Raw genomic sequence first — 21,856 nt, forward strand, 5'->3', positions numbered from 1 at the left:
GCACAATAATATTCCATTGTGATCATTTACCAGAGCTCATTTAGCCATTCCCCTATTGACAAACAGCCCTTTGATTTCCAATTCTTATCTATCACAAAAAGAGCTACTATAAATCTTTTTGTACAAATAGGTCCTTTTCCCTTTTGTGGGGGCATCTTTGAGATGTAGACCTAGCAGTGGTATGGCTGGATCAAAGGGTATGCACGGTTTGTCTGCCATTTGGGCGTAGTTCCAAATTGTCCTCCAGAATGGTTAAATCATGAATGAGCAATCCTGAGTGGATAATTGTGCAACAGTCTAGTTGGGTTATACAACATTCCATTTGGCCAAGAAGTACAAAGTAAAACTGAATGGGATTTGCATCCGCGTGGATGAAGGAGGCAGAGCTGCTCTTGTGAAACTTGACTTTATGTAAATGACTCCGGAAAACAAAGAAGTTCTGACTTATAAAAGGAAGGTCCACAGGCCTACACCAATTTTGTTTCTCAAGGCTCCAGGCTAGAAAATGACAGGACTTTTGCTGTTCACCTCCTTTCTGATATTTGCCAATTCTCCAGGCTGGGCAAAAGAAAGACATTATTACGTTGGCATTAGGGAAGAGACCTGGAACTATGCTCCCACTGGTAAAAATATAGTCAACGGAAAATTAATTTCCGAAGATAAGTAAGTAATGTTCAACTTTCCTTGAAAATGTTAGCCTCCATAGAATGGGCTGGTAGTTAATTATTATGGATAATATGCTGATAATGACTTTCATTGGATTAACTCTTTAAGAACAAATTCATTGTCAGAAATGGACACGTACATGTTATGTATGCGTGCATATGTATACATAGACCATGTGCATGTACCTATATGTAGCACATTTAACATGCAAGAGCCTTTCTGATTTCATTTCCTTAGGTATCCTAGCACAGTGGAAAGAACACTACCTCTAGATTCAGAGAACCTGGATTCGAACCCTGCCTATGGTGACATATTACCTGTATGATGATGGACAAATCACTTTCCCTCACCAGACCTCAGTTTGTCCTTAAAGCTAAAAGATTTAAGCTTTTTAAAGCCTTAAACTGCACTATGACTTCTCAGACACCCTGTATATTATTTCGAGGAGGGTTCTATCAGCTTCATCAGTCTGCCAAAGGGGTCCATGATTCAGAAAAGGTTAAGAAGCTTTGCTTAAGTATAGTCCCACTTATATGTACCCAGATGCTTAAGCAACAAATCCTCTAAACAGAAACTCTGCGTAATTCTGTGCTCCCCATATTGTGGGTGTGCAATTTTTTAAAAGCAATTTTTTTCTCTTATACATGAGAAAATCTGAATAATAAGACTTGTGTTGTTCTCTTTCATCTTTCCAGTTGATTCAGCAAGAGAATGAGGAGATATTTGGAGAAGGGCTCTGATGTATTCAAATCATGACTCTGGATGGCCCATATTCACTAAACAATTAAGTCCATTTGCTCATATACACGTGAGCTAATGTCTACCATGGAGAGGCACTGAATGTGGAGTCGGGAAGACATGGGATCGAATCCTGCCACTCCACAGTCTGTTGGGTCCCTTCCAGCTCTAAATTTAGGATCCATAATGAATGACAAAAGCAGACTGAAAATGCTTTGCAATTTCATGATGAGGTTTGGTACAAAGCTCAGGGGAGGGCTTTACAACTAAAATGCTACGTGAATTAATTATGTGATGCCTCAGCAAATAAGCTCTCTGGGATCCCCATGGCTTATCTCCTTCTTTTCTCCCATCTCATTTAATCATATTCTTTCCAGTTTTGGCATTTTTCCATTTAAACAATAAATCTCCTTCCTTTTGTCACTTGGGTCCCATTTAAACTATACATCTCCTTCCTTTTGCCATTTAGGGGCCATTTAAGCTATAAATCTCCTGACTTTTTATCCCAACTAATTTGAAAATTTTCTTTCCAGTCAAGATCTGTTATGGAGCCGTCTTTTTATCTCCACAGAGATCTTAAATCCTATATCTATCTACAAAGAGGTGCTCAGAGGATTGGTCGAGTTTACAAGAAAGCCATGTACGTTCAGTACACGGATGGAAGCTATCGAAGGCGCGTGAGAAAGCCCACCTGGCTGGGGTTTTTGGGTCCTATTCTGAAGGGAGAGGTTGGGGATCTACTTGTCGTACATATGAAAAACTTTGCCTCAAGACGCTACACTATGCATCCACATGGAGCGACCTATACTAAGGAAAATGAAGGTACGATGAATGCCCTCCCAAGATTGAATATAACTAGAAAAAAATTGCAGTTGTTTCAACATACTGAGTAGTGAAAATAGTGTGAAAATAGTTCCCTTTCCAACCACTATCTTATTTTAAAGGGGATGATTGAAGTAGAGTAAGCATATATTTGATCATTGAATGACTAAGGAGTGCTGAGAACATTCTACAAATTTATGATGTGATTTAAGAAGAAGTTTAGTAAAAATGCGTAAGTTTCTTTCAATCAAATTGTTCTCAGTATTCATAGACATCATTAAACATCATGCTGAGGAAAGGTGGTTATAGATTAGCCATAATTATGAATCGACCACAGATCTTTGATGTCTGCTCTCCAGATGCTCCCCTTACAATTTCTTATCTTACATTAAACAACAAATGTGAGATTATTGACAAGGAAAATACCATTTTCTTCACTTGTAGAAAAGCACTATGGCCTAAAAAGAGAAGGGAGGGACCTGCTGGGTCTCAGCCATGAATAATCTTAGTCCTATTATGGCTTGATTGATCTTTTCTTCTTAAAAAGGCATCCTAAAAGAGATTAGATGAATGCAGGAGAAAGCAACATTTTCCTGGTTTGTGGTTTGTTCAGGGTTTTAGAGCTAAGCTTAGCACACCATACTGGAATGAAAGAAAGAAGAGGCAAAGCAAACAAATAAGTCTTTGTGCAGCCCGGGGAAGAAAAGTGGGGGAGAGGGAAGGTAATATGGGAGCCATGGGAGCTATTTGAGCAAGAAAGTGGCATGGTCAGGTCTGGACCAGAGGAAAGGTTTGAGAGTAGATAGACTTGCTGCACTCAGGGTTTAAGTGGCTGAAGTCGAATTTTAACCAAGGTCTTCCTCCATGAAATCCAGAACTCTTTGAGTTGGGAAGGAAAAATTATTTGATTGATATTCTTTGGAAACATCTACCCTAAAAGACAGAGGTAGTATAGTATACTGGGATAGCCCTGGGCTAAGGGTCATGAGACTGAAGTCTGTACTTTGATTTCACCAATTCTTAACTGTGTGAACTTGGACAAGTCACCGGCCTTCCCTGAGGCTCAGTTTTCTCATCTATAAGGTGGGGATATTAATACTTTGAATTATCTACCTCTTATGGTTGTTATGAGGATGGAATGGCAATACACAAAAAAGAACCTTGTAAATCTTAGTTGTCAGCTTTATTTATATTATTTATAATTACACTTATAGCATAAATGTCAGCTTTTATTATGGCAGTATAATTCTAGAAGACACCAGTCATGGGAACTCCCTTTACCAGCCCCTTGATGACTCTTCAGATAAGACTTAGGGATTCTCCTGAGGCACCAAAAAGTTAAGTGGCCTATCCATGGTCACAGGGATAGCAAGTCGTAGAGGTGGAACCGTGGGGGAGGGGGTTCCTTATATTTTGGACTCTTCCCTTCAACTCCAGGATGCAACTACACCAGCCTGTTTGCAGTGCTTCAACCACAACACCCCCCACCCCCCATGCCCCATCATCATGCCTTTGCACACACTGTCCCTCATGCCTGGAATGCTCTTCCCCTCTTCACCTCTGCACTCTAGTTTCCCGAGCTCCCTTCAACAATTAGTTTAAATCCCACCTTCTGCAGAAGACCTTTCTCAGTCCCCTTCCCTGCTAATGCCTTCCTCTTTCAGGTTATATTCTGTCTGCCCTCTGTAGATCTTGCTTACACAATCTCACATATCTAACGTCAAATGTGGTCTTTGAGAACAGGGACTGTTGGGGTTTTTTTTCTTTCTTCATTTCACTGTGCTTAGCACACAGTGAGTGTTTAATAAATGAGAGAGGGTGGTAGCAGAGTCAATTTGCTGGAGAAGTAGAGAAAGGTTTGGACCAAGGATCCAAGTAAAGAGGTGTGCCTTGACAAGGAGAAATGCTACTATTTCATCTAAGACCAAAATGAAGAAGATGATAATACAGGGAAATGTCTGAGTCATATTCCCTTCCCTTCTTAGAATGCTTGCCTCAGTTCAAGCACCATCTCTACTACCACCACTCCCATCCTACCTAATATCTCTACCCATGCAAAAATATGGTATTTTGAATTTACTTTGGGTATATTTTGTGCTCACCTAAATGTGTGCATCTTGTTTCCCCCAAGAGAATGTAAGCTTTTTGAGGGTCAAGACTGTTAAATTTTTGGTGTTATATTCCCAGCACCTGGCACCATGTTCCACACAGTGGGAACTTTATAAATGCCTGTTCATTAATTATATGACCTTTGCCACCTCTATGGTGCCACCTCCCTTTCTTCTTTTATAACATAAGAAAGCTGAACTAAATATCCTTTAAGATGCCTTCCAGCTCAGTGCACTTCAGAAAGAACTTGGAAAGAAAATAAATCATAAAAGTTATTTTTCCTCAATAAGTCTAAATCTGTATCTATCAAGGCTCAAGAGAGAAAGCTGGACTCTCCCTCAAATGAGACCTTTCAATGAAAGTTGTGCCTTGGATGTTTTCTAGGTGCTCTGTATCCTGACAATACCTGGGGGCGACAGAAGGAAGATGATAGAGTGATGCCTGGACAGAACTATACTTACAGGTGGTCCATAACCCCAGAGCAAGGGCCTGGGGATGGGGACCATAATTGTGTGACCCGAATTTACCACTCACACTTTGATACTGTGAAGGATGTGGCTTCTGGGCTTGTGGGACCCCTGATAACTTGTAAGAAAGGTAAAACACTCTCTTTAAAAAAATCTCAAGCAATAAAAATATAACCCAATGATATACAGGCTGCTTTAAAAAGAAAAAAATCTATGATGTCATTAGAAGCTGTCAATTTAATGTCATTTTTACTCACAAGGTTTATATATTCCTGGCATTCAAGAGCCTATACCAGTGGTTCTCAAACTTTTAGTCTCAGGACTCCCTTACACTTAAAAATTTTTGAGGACCCCAAGAGCGTTTGTTAATGTGAGCAGTACATATTGATATTTATCATATTAAAAATTAAAACATCTTACTATTTTCCAAACACACCTCAGGCCATCTCCACTTCCTCAGCCCCTTCCCTCTACCTCAAAGCAAGCTTCCTACATCTGTTCAGCTCAAACCTGATGGATTGAATGATGACTAGGGAAGCGAGGAAGAAAACTAACAACTAGGGTTTGATATAGCTGAAAAGGTCTTCAAGGCCTCCCCATACCCTCAGTTAGAAGCTATCTCTCCTTTGTATGGCAATGCCTAGTGCAGGGCCTGGCATAGAGCATATGCTTAATAAAGCCTTGTTGATTATTAGGGTTAGAGTTAGGATTATGAAATGAAAATGTCCAATAGCCATTTGGCATAGATGCAGCTGGAACTCAGTAGAGAAGCCAGGAATAGGAACACTGACATGTACATGGATATAGACATGGATATGCAAATGGATATGAATGGGGGTAGCTAAGTACTAGACCTGGTATCAAGAAGATCCAGAATCAAATCCTGCCTCAAACACTTATTAGCTATGTAACTAGCTTAACCTCTCCCAGTCTGTTTTCTCATCTGTAAAATGAGGATACTAATAGCACCCACCTCATAAGGTTGTGGTTAGGCTCAAATAAGATCAATCAATCAATAAATATTTATTAAGTACATACTATGTGCGAGCAACTGTACAATATTATCAGAGAAAAATGATTAAGAGAAAGAAGGCACTGGAATTAACACTGGCTGGAGAAGGCTTCCTGTAGAAGGAAGGAAGGAAGGAAGGAAGGAAGGAAGGAAGGAAGGAAGGAAGGAAGGAAGGAAGGAAGGAATCTAGCCAGTAAAACCCAAGTTAAGTGGGCAGCTTCTGGCCATCAAAATTTACCTTCCTTTGGAGAGGAGAGGGAGAGAGAGAAGGAGAGGGAGAGGACAAGTTGAATTACTCAACTAGCTTGGTCCCCTTTTAGGCAGTTTGATCTACTCACAGGTTGTGTTTGTCCTTCATTCTCAAAGAGGACCATGACAGGAGGGAAATGATTTCATGACTTGCAGTTGGCTTGGATTTGAGTGAGGGAAGGCTGTGCAAGGTCACCAGCCTTACTTTCTCCTCCAGAGCCATCTGGGTCCAGTGAACAGATATTCATCAGGATTACTAGAGATGATCCAGGATGCAATGGGAGACCCTGGCCCTTTTAGGCTCAGGACCTTCATGTACTCACTTAGAGTGAGGCAACACCCATTCAGTGAATAGGCCTCTTTAAGAAGTCTATAGAACCTACATTGGATTACATGCCATCTTGGGGAGAGGGGGGAGGAGAGGGAAGGAGAGAAATTTTGGAACCCAAAAACCTGTGGAACTGAATGTTGTAAACTAAAAATTAAAATAAAAAAAAAAGTAAGTCAAGGGAGTTTATATTAGATTGATACTATAACATCTTTTCATCATGTTAATTAATACAATCAAAATATCCTCCTGAGGGAGAAATGAGTTGGAATCAGATTTAGATAAAAGTGAAAGATTAAAGATGAACGCAGATGAGTGTAAATTTTACATATATACATATACACATATACATATATTTACATGTATTTTATACTATATGTGTGCATGTGTATATATGAACTAACAAGGGCTCCCAAATAGCAGCTGATCTGGCTAGGAAAAGGGCATGGCTTTTACAAGTATTGTATTTGAAAGAGTGGTTTTCTTAAGTGGGTATACCTGTATAAAGACATGTTATTCCAAAGCTTCATATTGTACTTTTCGATTTGCCACAGCTGCAATTAAAATTATTTTTAATTTCAAAAAATAGGAAACTGCATTGTGTTAATGCTAAACATCCCACATGCAAACTAAACAATTTATTATTTTTTATTGCAGGGACCCTGAATGGGGACACTGAAAAAGACATTGATCATTCATTTGTCATAATGTTTAGTGAAGTAGATGAAAATCAGAGCTGGTATCTGGAGGAAAATATCGATACCTATTGTTATGAACCTGACAAGGTCAATAAAACTGATCCGGCCTTCGTGGAGAGCAACAGAATGTACTGTAAGTGAAGGGACGCTGGCACCACACATCTACTCTCTCCAATCTGGAAGCCAGAAGAACCCAAGAAACAGCCATTCTCTTCTCTCCAGAGCCAATGATCTCCACCAATGTGGATAGAGTCCAATACCAATGGGCTTTGGGGTTTGGGTTACATAAGAAAGAAGCAAAGTTTTCATAGGATCACGGATTTAGAACTAGAAGGCACCTCAGAGGTCATCACATCCGATCTCATCATTTTATAGATGAGGAAACCAGAGTCCCCAAGAACTGCAGTGAATTAGAAAGGATCCCACAGGTAGTGTATGAGAGAAGGAGGGATTTTCATTGATTTTTGGTTTGGTAACCTCAATGACCAACTTCCCTTTGGCTACGTAATACAATTAAAAATAGCCAATAAAAAAAAAAGACACAAGCAGTTGGTACGTAAAAATGAGCACACATCATTTAATGCCAAAGGCATCCAATAGATATTTTAAAATAGATAAGATGAGGAACACAAAGTCCTCCTTGTATGGAGCGTTTTTGCCTAGTGACAGCAAAGCTATTAAAAAAAACCCAGGAAGTCAAGCAAAAACTCAGCCAGGGAGTTCAAATTCCAGTCCCCTGTGTGACTTAAGGCAAATTACTCAGGCTTCCCTGGGCTGTTGTTTCCTCATCTGTAAAATGAGAGTTTAGACTTGTTGACCTCTATGGCAGGGAAGTGCTGGAGCCAGCTTGTACCAATTCCTGAGCCGATTGTAAAATTTTCATTGTGAGCATTTATACTGTAGAAATCAGCAGGCACTACAAATTGGGACTTGAAGAAGGAGAGCTAGGTGGCGCCCTAGTGCATAGAGTGCTGGGCCTAGAGTCAGGAAGACTCATCTTCCTGAGTTCAAATCTAGCCTCAGACACTTACTAGCTGTGTGATCCTGGGTAAGTCACTTTACCCTGCTGGTCTCAGTTTCCTCATCTGTAAAATGAGCTGGAGAAAGAAATGGCAAACAACTCCAGTATCTTTGCCAAGAAAATCCCCAATGGGCTCACAAAGAATCAGATATGACTCAGCAACAACAACAACAACAACAACAAAAGGTTTAAGAAAGTGATGGAAAAAATGTTAATAATCAGATTAAATTTAGAATTGTGTTACGGGTACATTTTTTTTTCCTGGAGAGCCAATTGTTAAAAATTCACTAGCACATCCTTGCTCTAATATCACTTCCAAGCTCAAACACTATAATCCTATGACTTTGAGTTATCAAAATATGTGAAGAAAAATGCAATATATTCTAATGGGACTGAAGTATTTCACCAAAATTAAGCTTCCCTCAAATATTTTGCTGGAGAGTTTTTTCTCTGAACTTCTTAATCACCTCTCTCCTGGAAACCCTCCAATTCCTTTTTCTCGTCCCCTTTTTTCTTTCTCTTTCTTTCCTTCTTTGCTTTCTTCTCCTCAATGCATCCCCTTCGTATTTTTTTCTCCCACCTCTCAATGTTTTTTTGTCCTCTTAATCCACTTTATGTCTTTTTCCCTCATCTTCTTCCACCTTCTTGGTTTTTCTCAATGTCTGAGGGCCTCACTTTTTCTTGGAACCCTAATTTGGGAAGAGCAGAAACTAGAGACCTAGACATATCTTGGATTACATCAGTTAAAGTTAGGTATATTTTGCTCTGTATAGCCCTGATTCCATCCCCTTGATATACCATCATACCTCCATCCTTACCGTCCTCTACCTCTCTCTCTCTTTCATGGCTCTTGTGATATTTACCTTAATAACATGTGTGAATGTTTGTTTTCCCCCTAGCAATGAATGGATTCCTGTTTGGAAACATTCCAGACATCACCATGTGCATGGAAGACAGAGTGCATTGGCATTTTTTTGGAATGGGTTCTCTGCGTTCTAAACATGCCATCTTTCTTCATGGACAGACTTTGCTCTATCTGGGTCACAGAATGGATACTTTCAGCATTTTTGCTGCTTCAATGATTGATGCTGTGATGGTAGCAAAAGGTGCTGGGGAATGGATGCTTAGCTGTCAAATTAACAAACATCTGGATGGTAAGTTATTACCTTTTCAAAAATTATAAATACAGCCTATATCAACCAAAACAAACACTCAAAATTTCACACAAAGGTTTAAAAAATTATATGTGAAACTATAAAGTTCTATTGCTGAGGATATATATATATATACATATACATATATATATGTATATATGTGTGTGTATGTATATATACACACACATACATACAGCTAGGTAATAATTGTTGTGAAGAATGAATTCGTTGAAGTGGTCACATGTATCCCAATGTGCACAATTTGAAGTTATAATTATGCAAAATAGGGTCTTTGTGCCAGTCAATAGAAAAATGCTATGGGGATTTTAAAAAATGACTACTTGGTGGGATTTGTTATCTATACTAATCAGGACCTGGCTGCATGATTTCAAAAATACCCTGTCTGTTTCTATGTGTCTGATCACTTTTTCTCCTGGGTATTTCTCTGGATTTTGTGGCTGGTGATGTCTATAATTATCTCATTCTTCTCATCTTCTTATGAAGTTTAGAGAGAATATGCCAAGGACAAATTGTCATGCTGGCATTATTCTTTTATATTGAATGTTCTTTAGATTATTGCTTTAACTGTTGTTCTGTCATGTCTGATTTTTCATGACCCTGTGGACCAATTGTCCATAAGGTTTTCTTGGCAAAGTACTGCAGTGGTTTGTCATTTTCTTCCCTAGCTTTAGGCAGGGGTGAAGTGATTTGCCCAGCGTCACACAGATAGTAAGTGTCTGAGGTCAGATTTGAACTCTGGTCTTTCTGATGCCAGGCCCAGTGCTCTATCCACTGGACCACCTATCTACACAGATAGATAAAATGCTTCTCATAAGAACAATCCCATATATTTTCACACAGACTGCCTAGGAATCGCAGTTCTGAGACATCCGTTTCTTTTTTTTTTTTTTTTTTGCAGAGGGGAAGGCAGGGCAATTGGGATTAAGTGACTTGCCCAAGGTCACACAGCTAGTAAGTGTGTCATGTGTGTGAGGCCGGATTTGAACTCAGGTCCTCCTGACTTCAGGGCCAGTGTTCTACTCACTGCACCACCTAGTTGCTCTGAGACATCCATTTCTAGTGTATTCTGGGATGGCTGTGCAGTAGGGCAATTATTGAATAAAAATATTAAGATGTAGCCACATGTCCTCTCGGCACACAGAGAGAATCTTTGAGATAATTCCGTTACTATACAAGATGACAAAGATGATATATATGCTTTTATTCCAATAGAGCTTTAATTTCATCATCAAAATGTGTATGCTGTGAAAGCTTTTCATTTTCATTTGAAGGCAGGGAATCTTTTGTATGGAGACATCTATGTAGATAGTTGTAGACAGTATGCATATTGTTCCAATTCTGCTTTCTTCATATTTTAGTATTTAACATTTTTAGTTTTCAACATTGATTTCCACAAGATTTTGAGTTACAAATTTTCTCACCATTTCTACCCTCCCTGCCCCACTCCAAGACAACCTATATTCTGATTGCCCCTTTCCCCTGTCTGCCCTCCCTTCTGTCACCCCACTCCCCCACCATCCTCTTTCACCTTACTTTCTTATATGGCAAGATAGATTTCTATACCCCATTGCCTATATCTTTTATTACCCAGTTGCATGCAAAACCAACTTTTTTTGAGCATCCACTTTTAGAACTTTGAGTTCCAAATTCCCTCCCCTTTTTCCCTTCCCACCCACCCTCCCTAAGAAGGCAAGCAATTCAACACAGGCCACACATGTATCATTATGCAAAACACTGCCACAATATTCATGTTGTGAAACACTAACTATATTTCCTTCCAACCTATACTGCCCCACTTTATTCAGTTTTCTCCCTTGGCCCTGTCCCTTTTCAAAAGTATTTGCTTTTGATTACCTCCTCCCCCCATCTGCTCTCCCTTCTATCATTCCCCCTTTCTTATGCCCCTCCCCCTACTTTCTGGTGGGGTAAGATACCCAATTGAGTGTGTATGTTATTCCTTCCTCAAGTCAAATCCAATGAGAGCAAGATTTACTCATGCCCTCTCACCTGCCCCCTCTTCCTTTCCAACAGAACTGCTTTTTCTTCTCACTTTTAGGTGAGGTAATTTACCCCATGCTATCTCTCCCTTTCTCCCTCTCTCAATATATTCCTCTCTCATCCCTTAACTTGATTTTATTTTTTAGATATCATCCCTTCATATTCAACTCACCCTGTGTCCTCTGTCTACATATATGTATATTCCCTTCAACTACCCTAATACTGAGAAAGGTCTCATGAATTAAACATCCTTCCATGTAGGAATGTAAACAAAACAGTTCAACTTTAGTAAGTCTTTTATGATTTCTCTTTCTTGTTTACCTTTTCATGCTTCCCTTGATTCTTGTGCTTGAAAGTCATATTTTCCATTCAGCTCTGGTCTTTTCATGGAAAAAACTTGAAAGTCCTCTACTTTATTGAAAATCCATATTTTTCCTTGGAGCATTATGCTCAATTTTGCTGGGTAGGTGATTTTTGGTTTTAATCCTAGCTCCTTTGACCTCTGGAATATCATATTCCAAGCCCTTCAATCCCTTAATGTAGAAGCTGCTAGATCTTGTGCTATCCTGATTGTGTTTCCACAATATTCAAATTGTTTCTTTCTGGCTGCTTGCAGTATTTTCTCCTTGACCTGGGAACTCTGGAATTTGGTGACAATATTCCTAGGAGTTTTCTTTCTGGGATCTTTTTCAAGAGGTGATCAATGGATTCTTTCAATTTTGATTTTACCCTCTGGTTCTAGAATATCAGGGCAGTTTTCCTTGATAATTTCTTGAAAGATGATGTCTAGGCTCTTTTTTTGATCATGGCTTTCAGGTAGTCCAATAATTTTAAAATTATCTCTCCTGGATCTATTCTCCAGGTCAGTGGTTTTTCCAATGAGATATTTCACATTGTGCTCCATTTTTTCATTCTTTTGGTTCTGTTTTATAATATCTTGATTTCTCATAAAGTCACTAGCTTCCACTCGCTCCAGTCTAATTTTTAAGGTGATATTTTCTTCAGTGGTCTTTTGGACATCCTTTTCCATTTGGCTAATTCTTCCTTTCAAGGCATTCTTCTCCTCATTGGCTTTTTGGAGCTCTCTTGCCATTTGGGTTAGTCCATTTTTTAAGGCATTATTTTCTTCAGTATTTTTCTGGGTCTCCTTCAGCAAGTCATTGACTTGTTTTTCATGATTTTCTTGCATCACTCTCATTTCTCTTCCCAATTTTTCCTCTACTTCTCTAACTTGCTTTTCCAAATCCTTTTTGAGCTCTTCCATGGCCTGAGATCAATTCAAATTTTTCTTGGAGGCTTTTGATGTAGGCTCTTTGACTTTGTTGACTTCTTCTGACTGTATGTTTTGATCTTCTTTGTCACCAAAAGAAGATTCTATAGTCTAAGTCTGAGTCCCTTTATGCTGCCTGCTGCTCATGTTCCCAGCCAGATACTTGACCCCTTCTTTCTTCAGCCTTCAGAGTGGAGAGTGCTTTGTCCCAAGCTTTAGGGTCCATGCTGCTGTTTTCAGAGCTACTTCTACTCCACACTCACCAAAAGCTCTGCCACAGCAGCACTCCTCCTCCCCCAAGAACCGCCAACCAGGACTGCGACCCAGATCCAAGCAGAGCAAAGCAGAAGAAACCTGCCTCTGTGCCAGCAAAGCACTCCCTGCATTCCTGCTCTGATCTGCTGCTTGATTCCTCCAACCATGTGGGCCAGGGACTCCAGAAGCAGCTGATGTTGGAACTCTGGAAGCAGCCGCAGGAGCTTCCTGCTGCTGCCACTGCAACACCTCCACCATCCCTGGGGCTGGGGCTGGACCATGCACTTCTCTCACCCAGATCCAGCAGTTTTCCCACTAACCTGCTCCATTGTCTTTGGCATTTGTGGGTTGAAAAGCCACAGCTCAATGATCCATGTCCCTAAGGCCTGCTCCACCCAACTCCCAGTCTGGTCATTCCTGACGTGGCCCACACTGAGCTGCATTCCACTCTCAGCACCCTGCCTACAACAAACCCTTCCCAGTAGCTATCCAAGCTGTTCTGGGCTGGAAACCTGCTTCCCTCTACTATTTCGTGGGTTTTCCAGCTCTAGAATTTTTTCAGAGTCACTCTTTACAGGTGTTTGGAGGGATTTGGGGGCAAGCTTAATCAAATCCCTGCTTTCCAGCCACCATCTTGGCTCTGCCTCCTCCACAATTCCGCTTTTTTAACTCTACTTGTTGTTGTTCAGTTATTCAGTCATGTCTGACTCTTCACGTCCCCATGGATACTAGGTCCTTCTATCCTCCTCTATCTCCCAAATTCTGTCCAAGCTCATGTTCATTGTTTCCACAACACTATCTATTTAATCCTGTATCATCCCCTTTTCCTTTTGTTTTCAGTCTTTCCTAATATCAGGGTCTTTTTCAACGAGTCCTGTCTTCTCCTTATCTGGTCAAGATATTTAAGCTTCTGCTTCAGTATTTGACTTTCCAATGCACAGTCTGAATTAATTTCTTTAGGCATTGACATATTTTTATCTCCTTCCTGTCCAAGGGATTCTCAAAAGTCTTCTCCAGCACCACAATTCAGAAGCATAAATTCTGTGGTGTTCAGCTTTCCTTATAGTCCAATTCTCATAGCCATACATTACTACTGGAAAAACCATAGCTTTGATATAAGGATCTTTGTCAGCAAGATGATGTCTCTGCTTTTTAGCATGGTATCCAGATTGCCATAGCTTTCCTTCCAAGGAGAAGGTGTCTTTTCATTTCATGGCTGCAGTCACCATCTACAGTGATTTTTTAACCCAAGAATGTAAAACCTGCACTGCTTCTATTTCATCTCCCTCTATTTTCATGAACTAGTTGGCATGATCTTGTTTATTATTTTATGTTAAGCTTCAAGGCAGCTTTTACACTCTCCGCCTTCACCCTTGTCAAGAGGCTTCTTAATTCTTTTTCACTTTCTGCCATCAGAGAGGGATCATCTGCATTCTGAGATTATTGATATTTCTCCTGGCAACCTTAATTCTGGCTTTTTATTTGTCCATCCTGGCATTTCATATGATGTACTCTGCATATAAGTTAAATAAATAAGGTGACAATACATAGCTTTTTGTACTCCTCTCCCAATCTTCAACCAATCATGGTCAGTTCTGACTGTTGCTTCTTGACTCATGTACAGGTTCTTTAGGAGACAAGTAAGATGATCTGGTATTCCCATCTCTTTGAGGATTTGCCATATTTTATTGTGATCCACATAGTCAAAGGCTTTAGTGTAGTCAATGACGCAGAAGTAGATGTCTTTATGCAATTCCCTTGCTTTCTCCATAGTCCAACAATTGTTGGCAATTTGGTCTCTAGTTCTTCTGCCTCTTCAAAAACCAGCCTATATTTCTGATAATTCTTAGTTCACATGTTGGTGAAGCCTAGCTTGCAGAATCTTAAGCATAATCTTGTAAGTACGTGAGATGAGCCCAATTGTTCGGTATTTTGCATGTTCTGTGGAATTGTCCTCCTTTAGGATTGGGGCATAAACTGATCTTTTTCAATCTAGTGGCCACTGTTGAGTTTTCCAAATTCGCTGGCATGTTGAATGCAACATTTTAAACAGTATCATCTTTAGGATTTTAAACAGCTCAGCTGGAATTCTGTCATCTCCACTAACCTTATTGTTAGCAATACTTCCTATGGCCTACTTGACTTCATTCTCCAGGATGTCTAGCTCTACATCAATAACTACACCATCATAGTTATCAGTTCTGTTAAAATCCTTCTTGTATAGTTCTTTTACATATTCTTGCCACCTCTTTCTTAATCCCTTCTGTTATATCCCTATCATTTTTGTCTTTTATCATGTCCATACTGGCATGAAATGTCCCCTTGGTATCTCTAATTTTCTTAAAGAAACTCTTTTGTCTTTCCCATTCTATTATTTTCTTCTGTTTCTTTGCATTAATTATTCTCCTTGATATTCTCTGGAATTCTGCATTCAGTTGGGTATATCTTTCCCTTTTTCCTTTCCCATTCACTTTCCTTCTTTCCTCAATTTTTTGTAAAGCCTTATCAGACAGCCATTTTGCTTTCTTGCTTTTCTTTTTCTTTGGAATAGTTTCATTGCTGCATCCTGTACAATATTGTGATCCTCTGTCCGTAATTCTTCAGGGACTCTATCTACCAGATCTAATGCTTTAAATCTATTCATCACTTCCACTTCACATTCATAAAGGATGTTATTTAGGTCACACCTATATGGTCTGATGGTTTTCCCTTCTTTTTTCAATTTAAGTTTGATTTTGCAATAAGAAGCTCATGATCTGAGCCACAGTCAGTTCCAGATCTTGTTTTAACTTACCATATAGAGCGTCTCCACCCTTGGCTGCGAAGTATATAGTCAAACTGATTTTGATAGTGAACATCTGGTCAAGTCCGAGCTGCCTTTTGGGTTGTCGAAGAAGAGTGTTTGCTATAACTAGCCAGTTATCTTGACAAAATTCTATTAGTCTCTTCCTTGCTTTATTTTGCACTCCAAGGTCACACTTGTCTGCTATTCCAATTATCCTTTGATTTCCTCCTTTAGCATTCTAATCCCTTATGATAAATGTGAAATCTTTTTTTGGCATTATTTCTAGAAGATGTTATAGGTCTTCACAGAACTGATCAACTTTGTCTCCTTCAACCTCAGTGGCTGGAACATAAACTCATAATAATGTGATGTTAATGGTTTACCTTGGATTCAAACAGTTATCATTTGGTCTTTTTTGAGAATATACCCTAGTACTGTTTTCCTCACCCTTTTATCGACTATGTGGGCTACCCCATTTCTTCTGAGGGATTCTTCTCCACGGTGGTATATCTAATCATCAACTGAATTAAATTCACTCATTTCCATCCATTTATGTTCACTGGCACCCAGGATGTCCATGTTTAATCTTTCTATCTCCTGATTGACATCCAGCTTACCTTGCCGTATAGATCTTACATTCCAAGTTCCTATGTAATATTGAGCTTTATAGCCTCAGACTTTATTTTTGTCACCAAACACATCTGAAGCTGAGTTTCCTTTTAACTTTGGTACAGTTGCTTCATTCTTTCTGGGGCTACTTGTTGTTCTGCTTTTCCCCGGTAGCATATTGGACATCTTCTGATCTCAGGGGCACATCTTCTATGTCATCTCTTTTATAATTTTAGTACTGTCCATGAGGTTTTCTTGGCAAAGATACTGGAATGGTTTGCCATTTTCTTCTCCAGTGAATCACCTTTTGTCAGGACTCTCCACTATGACCTGTCCATCTTGGGTAACCCTGCATGGCATAGCTCATAGCTTCATTGAACTATGCAAGCTCCTCCACTACAACAACGCAGTGATCCAGGAGGGGTCTTACATCTACCCTTTCCCACAAATCTTCTCATACATGTTCACAGTGTTCTATTTTTGTCATTTCTCATTAAGCAATAATATTCCATTCTATCCATATGCCACATTTTTTTCACCCATTCTCTGATTGCTGAACATGTGGATTATATCCAGTTTTTATTATTCTAAACAATGCTGTGCTGTCAACTTATTATACAGATAATTTCTTTTTCTTTTGTAAATATCAGCCAGAGAGGATAATGGTAGCAGGATCATCAGGGAATATTGTAAAATGGTTTTGTAGCTCATTATATGATGCAGTATTGTCTTCCAAAAAGATCACTCCAACTTCTATCTCCATGGTCAATGTACATAGTGGCTTATTTTTCTATAGTCAGGAAGATAATGAATATTATTATTTTAACCTACATAATAATTTGATAGGTAAAAGGTATTATCTCAAGAGTTGTTTTAAGATTATCTGATTAGAGAGTTTGAGAATTTTACAGATGGTTATTGGTCATGCCCCTTCTTTAGTGAACAATCTGTTCATATTTTTTGATCACTTAGCTACTGAAGAATGAATCTTCCTTTCAAAAATCTGAATCAGTTATATATGATATATATATGTGTGTGTGTGTGTGTGTGGACATATATGTATACATATATATACCATATTAGAACAGATACTTACCAAAAATATTTACAGTAAATTTTTCTCCCCAATTTGTTTTTTTTATTTTTATTCTATATGCATAGTTTTAAATTATGGTGTGTGTGTAGTGGGGTTGAATTTCTGTTTTAATATACTCAAATATTTCTCTTTTATCCTTTATGATTGATGTTTTTGAGTAGATATGAATTTTTATCATCTCTACATTGCAATAGGTATAGCATCTCTTTTCTTCAAAATTTTAATGAATTTTATACTTAGATTACAGATTCTTTTTAGATTCATTGTAGCATGGGTGAGATGTGTATCTTGTTCCAAGTTGCTGTACAATATTCTTAGTAATTAATATTGAATAAGAAATCTTTTCTCTAATTTTTTATATCTGGGTGTGATCAAAATATAGTCTATTTTATGACTTTGTTTCTAATTCTCTATAATATAATCTATCCTAGTGGTCTATTTTTTTAGTAGAAGCAGTTGATTAGAGAATTCCCTCACCAGTTTGATAATTTTCCCAGGAAGTCCACGTCTCTCCACATAGAGGGTAGTCATCTTGTACTAAACTCCTCAAATTGATCCTAGGAAATATCCTAATTAACACCTATGTTTTGTGTTTTACCTGGTAGCAGATAATTTTACAACTACCACTTTCATACAGTTTTAATGTTTAATTTCTTAATTTGATTCCATTGTTCTACTTATGATCCATTTCACTACATGTTGGAAAAATTCTACTCTTGGTAGTATTTCTGTTTTTTTTCTCCTGGTATGTTTGCCCCAGCTTCTTTTAACCCACCATATTTTTCCATTACCTTTGTTGTCTAACCATTAATGATCATGAATAGGAATTTCTATCTCATGACAGAGACATTTCTGTGCAAATGGGAAAGCTGGGAATTCTTAACTCGGGGTACACATTTTATTGTTTTTCATCTTGGAAACTCTTTTGTTTGCTCACTTCTTCGAGGGCTTTCTTTTTAATTCTTAATTTGAGGATTTCTTTTAGTTTTTCTTCCTTTTGAGGATTTCTATTTCTGATTATGATAGGGAGATTGAGTAGATAAGTTACCTTATGATCTCTCACTCCTATATCTTCCCAGAACTTTAAGTGGTTCTTTTATATAGAGTAAAATCACAGAACTTCAGAATGTGCCATATTAGGATTGATTTAAAAAAACAAGATGCTTAACAGAAGAGGCAGGTAAAGGACCTCAGAGATGACTTAATCTTCTGCAGATGAGGAAACCAAAGCTTAACAAAGTTAAAGGACCTGTTCCAAGGCATATAATAGGTGATAGAATCAAGACTAAAACTTTGACCCCCATCCTGCACTCCAATTCCCTCCTGGTTACAATCTTTTAAAAAATAATTTAACTGAAAATTAACTTGGGTAAAGTCGATTAACTAAATTAATCTAATTTCTCATTCTTTGCTACTACAAAAAGCACCGTTGTGAATATTTTCCTATATATGAAACTTTTATTTCTGTCATTGGCCTTCTTGGAGGATATAGACGCCCAGTAGTGGAATCACTGAGGCAAAAGTTGGGAGAATAAAAATTTAATACCAGTTGTTTTCAATACATTTCCATGTAAGGCCAAAAAAAAAACTGGTCCCCACAATTACCAGAAACAAAGAGGAGCAAAAATGAGAATTTTAAAAAATGTTTTTGTTTTCTTAAGGAAATGAACCATCAGAACTTTCTGTTTTTCAGCTGGCATGCAGGCCTTTTTCAAGATAAATGATTGCAAAAAGCGCTCATCTGATAATGTTAAAGGGACAAGAGTTAGGCATTACTACATTGCTGCTGAGGAAATACTTTGGAATTATGCTCCATCTGGCATTGACAATTTTACAAGGAAAAGCTTAACAGCTCCTGGGAGGTAAGGACTCCATTCAGGATACTTGTGGTAAAACTGCAAACATGAATGAAGTGATGGAATTTATTAATCCTAAAATATATCTATTTTCTAAGTATAAGATGGCAAGGCATAAACAGTGGTTTTATATGAGTCAAAGCTGGGGCTTTCAGAAGAGTCAGTGTGAGTGTAACATAGCAGTCAAAAAGAAACTAATCATAACCTAGATTGCCCAAAGAACGGTCATGTCCAAGTTAGAGAGATGATTTTTCTGTTGTACTCTGCCCTTGTCAGGCCATCTCTGTAGTATCCTGCTGAATTGGGGTGCCATATTTGAGAAAGGTCAAGAATAAATCATACTATGGACAAATGTGGATGATCAGAATGGTCAGGGGCCCAAGGGAGGCGAAAAGCAATGGGGAAGAGAAAAGGTACCACAGAGGAACAGGGTAGCAAAGGACAGAGAAATAGAAGCCCATCTCAGGGGGAAATTAATGTGGCTGGCCTGGATCCATCTCCAAAATGGAGGCCCCATAAGGAACTCACCAATAAGGCCAACATGGCAGAGAGATGTTCCCGGGTGACAAGACCCCAAAAGCAAAGGGTAAGTACCCTAAGTTCTAGGGTAAAAAGGCAGTAAGCTTAAAGTATATAAGATAGTAATCTATATTTATGTATTTGAAGGGATGTCATACAGAGCAGAAAATTGTCTTGCCATTTTTGACCAGAAAGGTCAGAATTAAGAGGCATAGGTAGAAATGGAAGAGAAGCAAATTTTGGTTCAATGTAAGGGAAAGCTTCCTATCAATTTAAAGCAATTCAAGAGTGAAACATGCTGCCATAGTAGCGAGGTGGGTCTCCTCTCTAAAGATCTTGAAGCAAAACCTCTGGATGATCAATTGTGGGGATTTTGTAGAAAGTATTCCTGAACATGTAGGCGTTGGTGTAAATGGCCTCCGAACTCCCTTCCAACTTTGAGATTCTATGATATCATCATCATCATCATCTAGAGTTTATACAACACTTTATGATTTGTGAAGTATTTTATAAATATCTCATTTATCATCATCTAGAGTTTATACAACACTTTATGATTTGTGAAGTATTTTATAAATATCTCATTTCATCCTCATAACAACTCTGGGAAGCAAATGCTATTATAACCCCCATTTTACAGATAAGGAAACTGAGTCCAAAGAAGGTGAAATGGCTTGCCTTTGATCTCATAGGCAATAAGTATGTGAAGCTGAATTAGTTTCTGCACTCAACCTAGAGTAAAATGATATTTAGTGGCTTTAAATTTCTGAGAGTTGAAGTTGGCTTTATAAGCACTTGTATTAATGTCAAGATGTTGGTAACTTACACTCTGTCCATGGCCTCAATTGCATTCTTAGGAAAAGTCAACATTCTAATGTTTCATGCCCCCTGGACTATCTCCCCAACTTGCACTTACACCCATAGGGTTGAGTCCCCAGAGGGAGGCTACTGCATTTACAGGTTCTGGGGGTAATCCTCATAGATGAGCCCCTACCAGTGTATTTCCTACTAACAATCAGCCAATAATCAAAATTAGTTCTTATCAAAAGCACTTACAAAGGCAACATAGCAAAGATATGGTTATTGTTGCTGCTATCGTTCAGTCATTTCATTCATTTCCAACTCTTTGTGACCCCTTTGGGGTTTTCTTGGCAAAGATACTGGAGTGGTTTGCCATTGCCTTCTCCAGCTCATTTTGCAGATGAGGAATTGAGGCAAACAGAATTATATGACTTGCCCAGTGTCACACAGTTAGCAACTCTCTGAGGCCAGATTTGAACTCACAAAGAGGAGTCTTCCTAACTCTAGGCTTGGCATTCTGTCCCTGTGCACCACCTAGCTGCCTAGGCAAAGACTATAGCTATAAAATATTCCCACCATAAACCTGGAGTGTACTCTCCCCAAAATACATTTTATGTGGGAAGAGTGGGAACAGAGAATAATTGTAGTGAGGCAATATAAATTTGTGGAATAGGTAACTCACAACTACTTAAATATAAAGGCTAGAAGTCCTTTCTATCTTCATAGAAGCCTCATGCAGTTTCTCTTGGGTATGGTATCTCCACCAAACAAATGGTTCAGTTAAGTTCCCATAGTCTGCTCCTCCTTATTGCTTCTTCTTTTGAGTGACTGCCATTCTCTACCTACATATCTGTCTGGAATATGTTTCTCAGTTCCCTCCTATGGTGTCTCAAACTTTCTCAAATTGAACCAATTCTCAAACTGCTTCATGGGTTGTCTTTTTTAGGCCAGTCCTTACTATACTCAACATGTCAATGGTGGGGGCGGGAGCAATGGGGTGGAAGAGAAAGAGAGGGGGTGGGGAGAAAGATATTCCCTTTTCTCTTCACCTCCTTGTAGGAGTCATACTTCACTACTACTGATTCCTAACTTGGAATTCCCTCAAACTCTTCAATGCTTATCTGCATAAAGCCCACATGAACATGATTAATTTGTTTGCTCAGTTAATCATATTGTTCCTTTCCTTGGCTCAATCAGAGAGGTTTTTGTACCTCATAAAAATTAATGCTTCATTACCTCATCATATGCAGCCATAACCTGTGACTATATCAACTGAGCTGGAAGGATGGAATCAAATCCTCCCTACTTTCCACTAAAAATGCATGAGTATTTAGTAAAGAGTATTAAGCCTATCTTTAGTAAAGAGCATTAAATCTATAAAT

The 21,856-nt window shown here is 38.7% G+C and overlaps 1 protein-coding gene across 1 annotated transcript in view; it reads left to right on the top strand.

The window, feature by feature from the left end:
• Window positions 1–505: 505 nt before the first annotated feature.
• LOC118847077 (ceruloplasmin-like) overlaps window positions 506–21,856 on the top strand; it is a 52,695-nt gene continuing 31,344 nt past the window's right edge. Inside the window, exons 1-6 of the mRNA XM_036755695.1 lie at window positions 506–663; window positions 1,976–2,226; window positions 4,720–4,932; window positions 7,049–7,222; window positions 9,010–9,264; window positions 18,992–19,160. Of these exons, the coding sequence (XP_036611590.1) occupies window positions 506–663; window positions 1,976–2,226; window positions 4,720–4,932; window positions 7,049–7,222; window positions 9,010–9,264; window positions 18,992–19,160 (1,220 nt within the window). The remainder of the gene's footprint in view (window positions 664–1,975; window positions 2,227–4,719; window positions 4,933–7,048; window positions 7,223–9,009; window positions 9,265–18,991; window positions 19,161–21,856) is intronic.

This window comes from Trichosurus vulpecula, chromosome 4, assembly GCF_011100635.1.
Source record: "Trichosurus vulpecula isolate mTriVul1 chromosome 4, mTriVul1.pri, whole genome shotgun sequence".
Lineage (NCBI taxonomy): Eukaryota > Metazoa > Chordata > Mammalia > Diprotodontia > Phalangeridae > Trichosurus > Trichosurus vulpecula.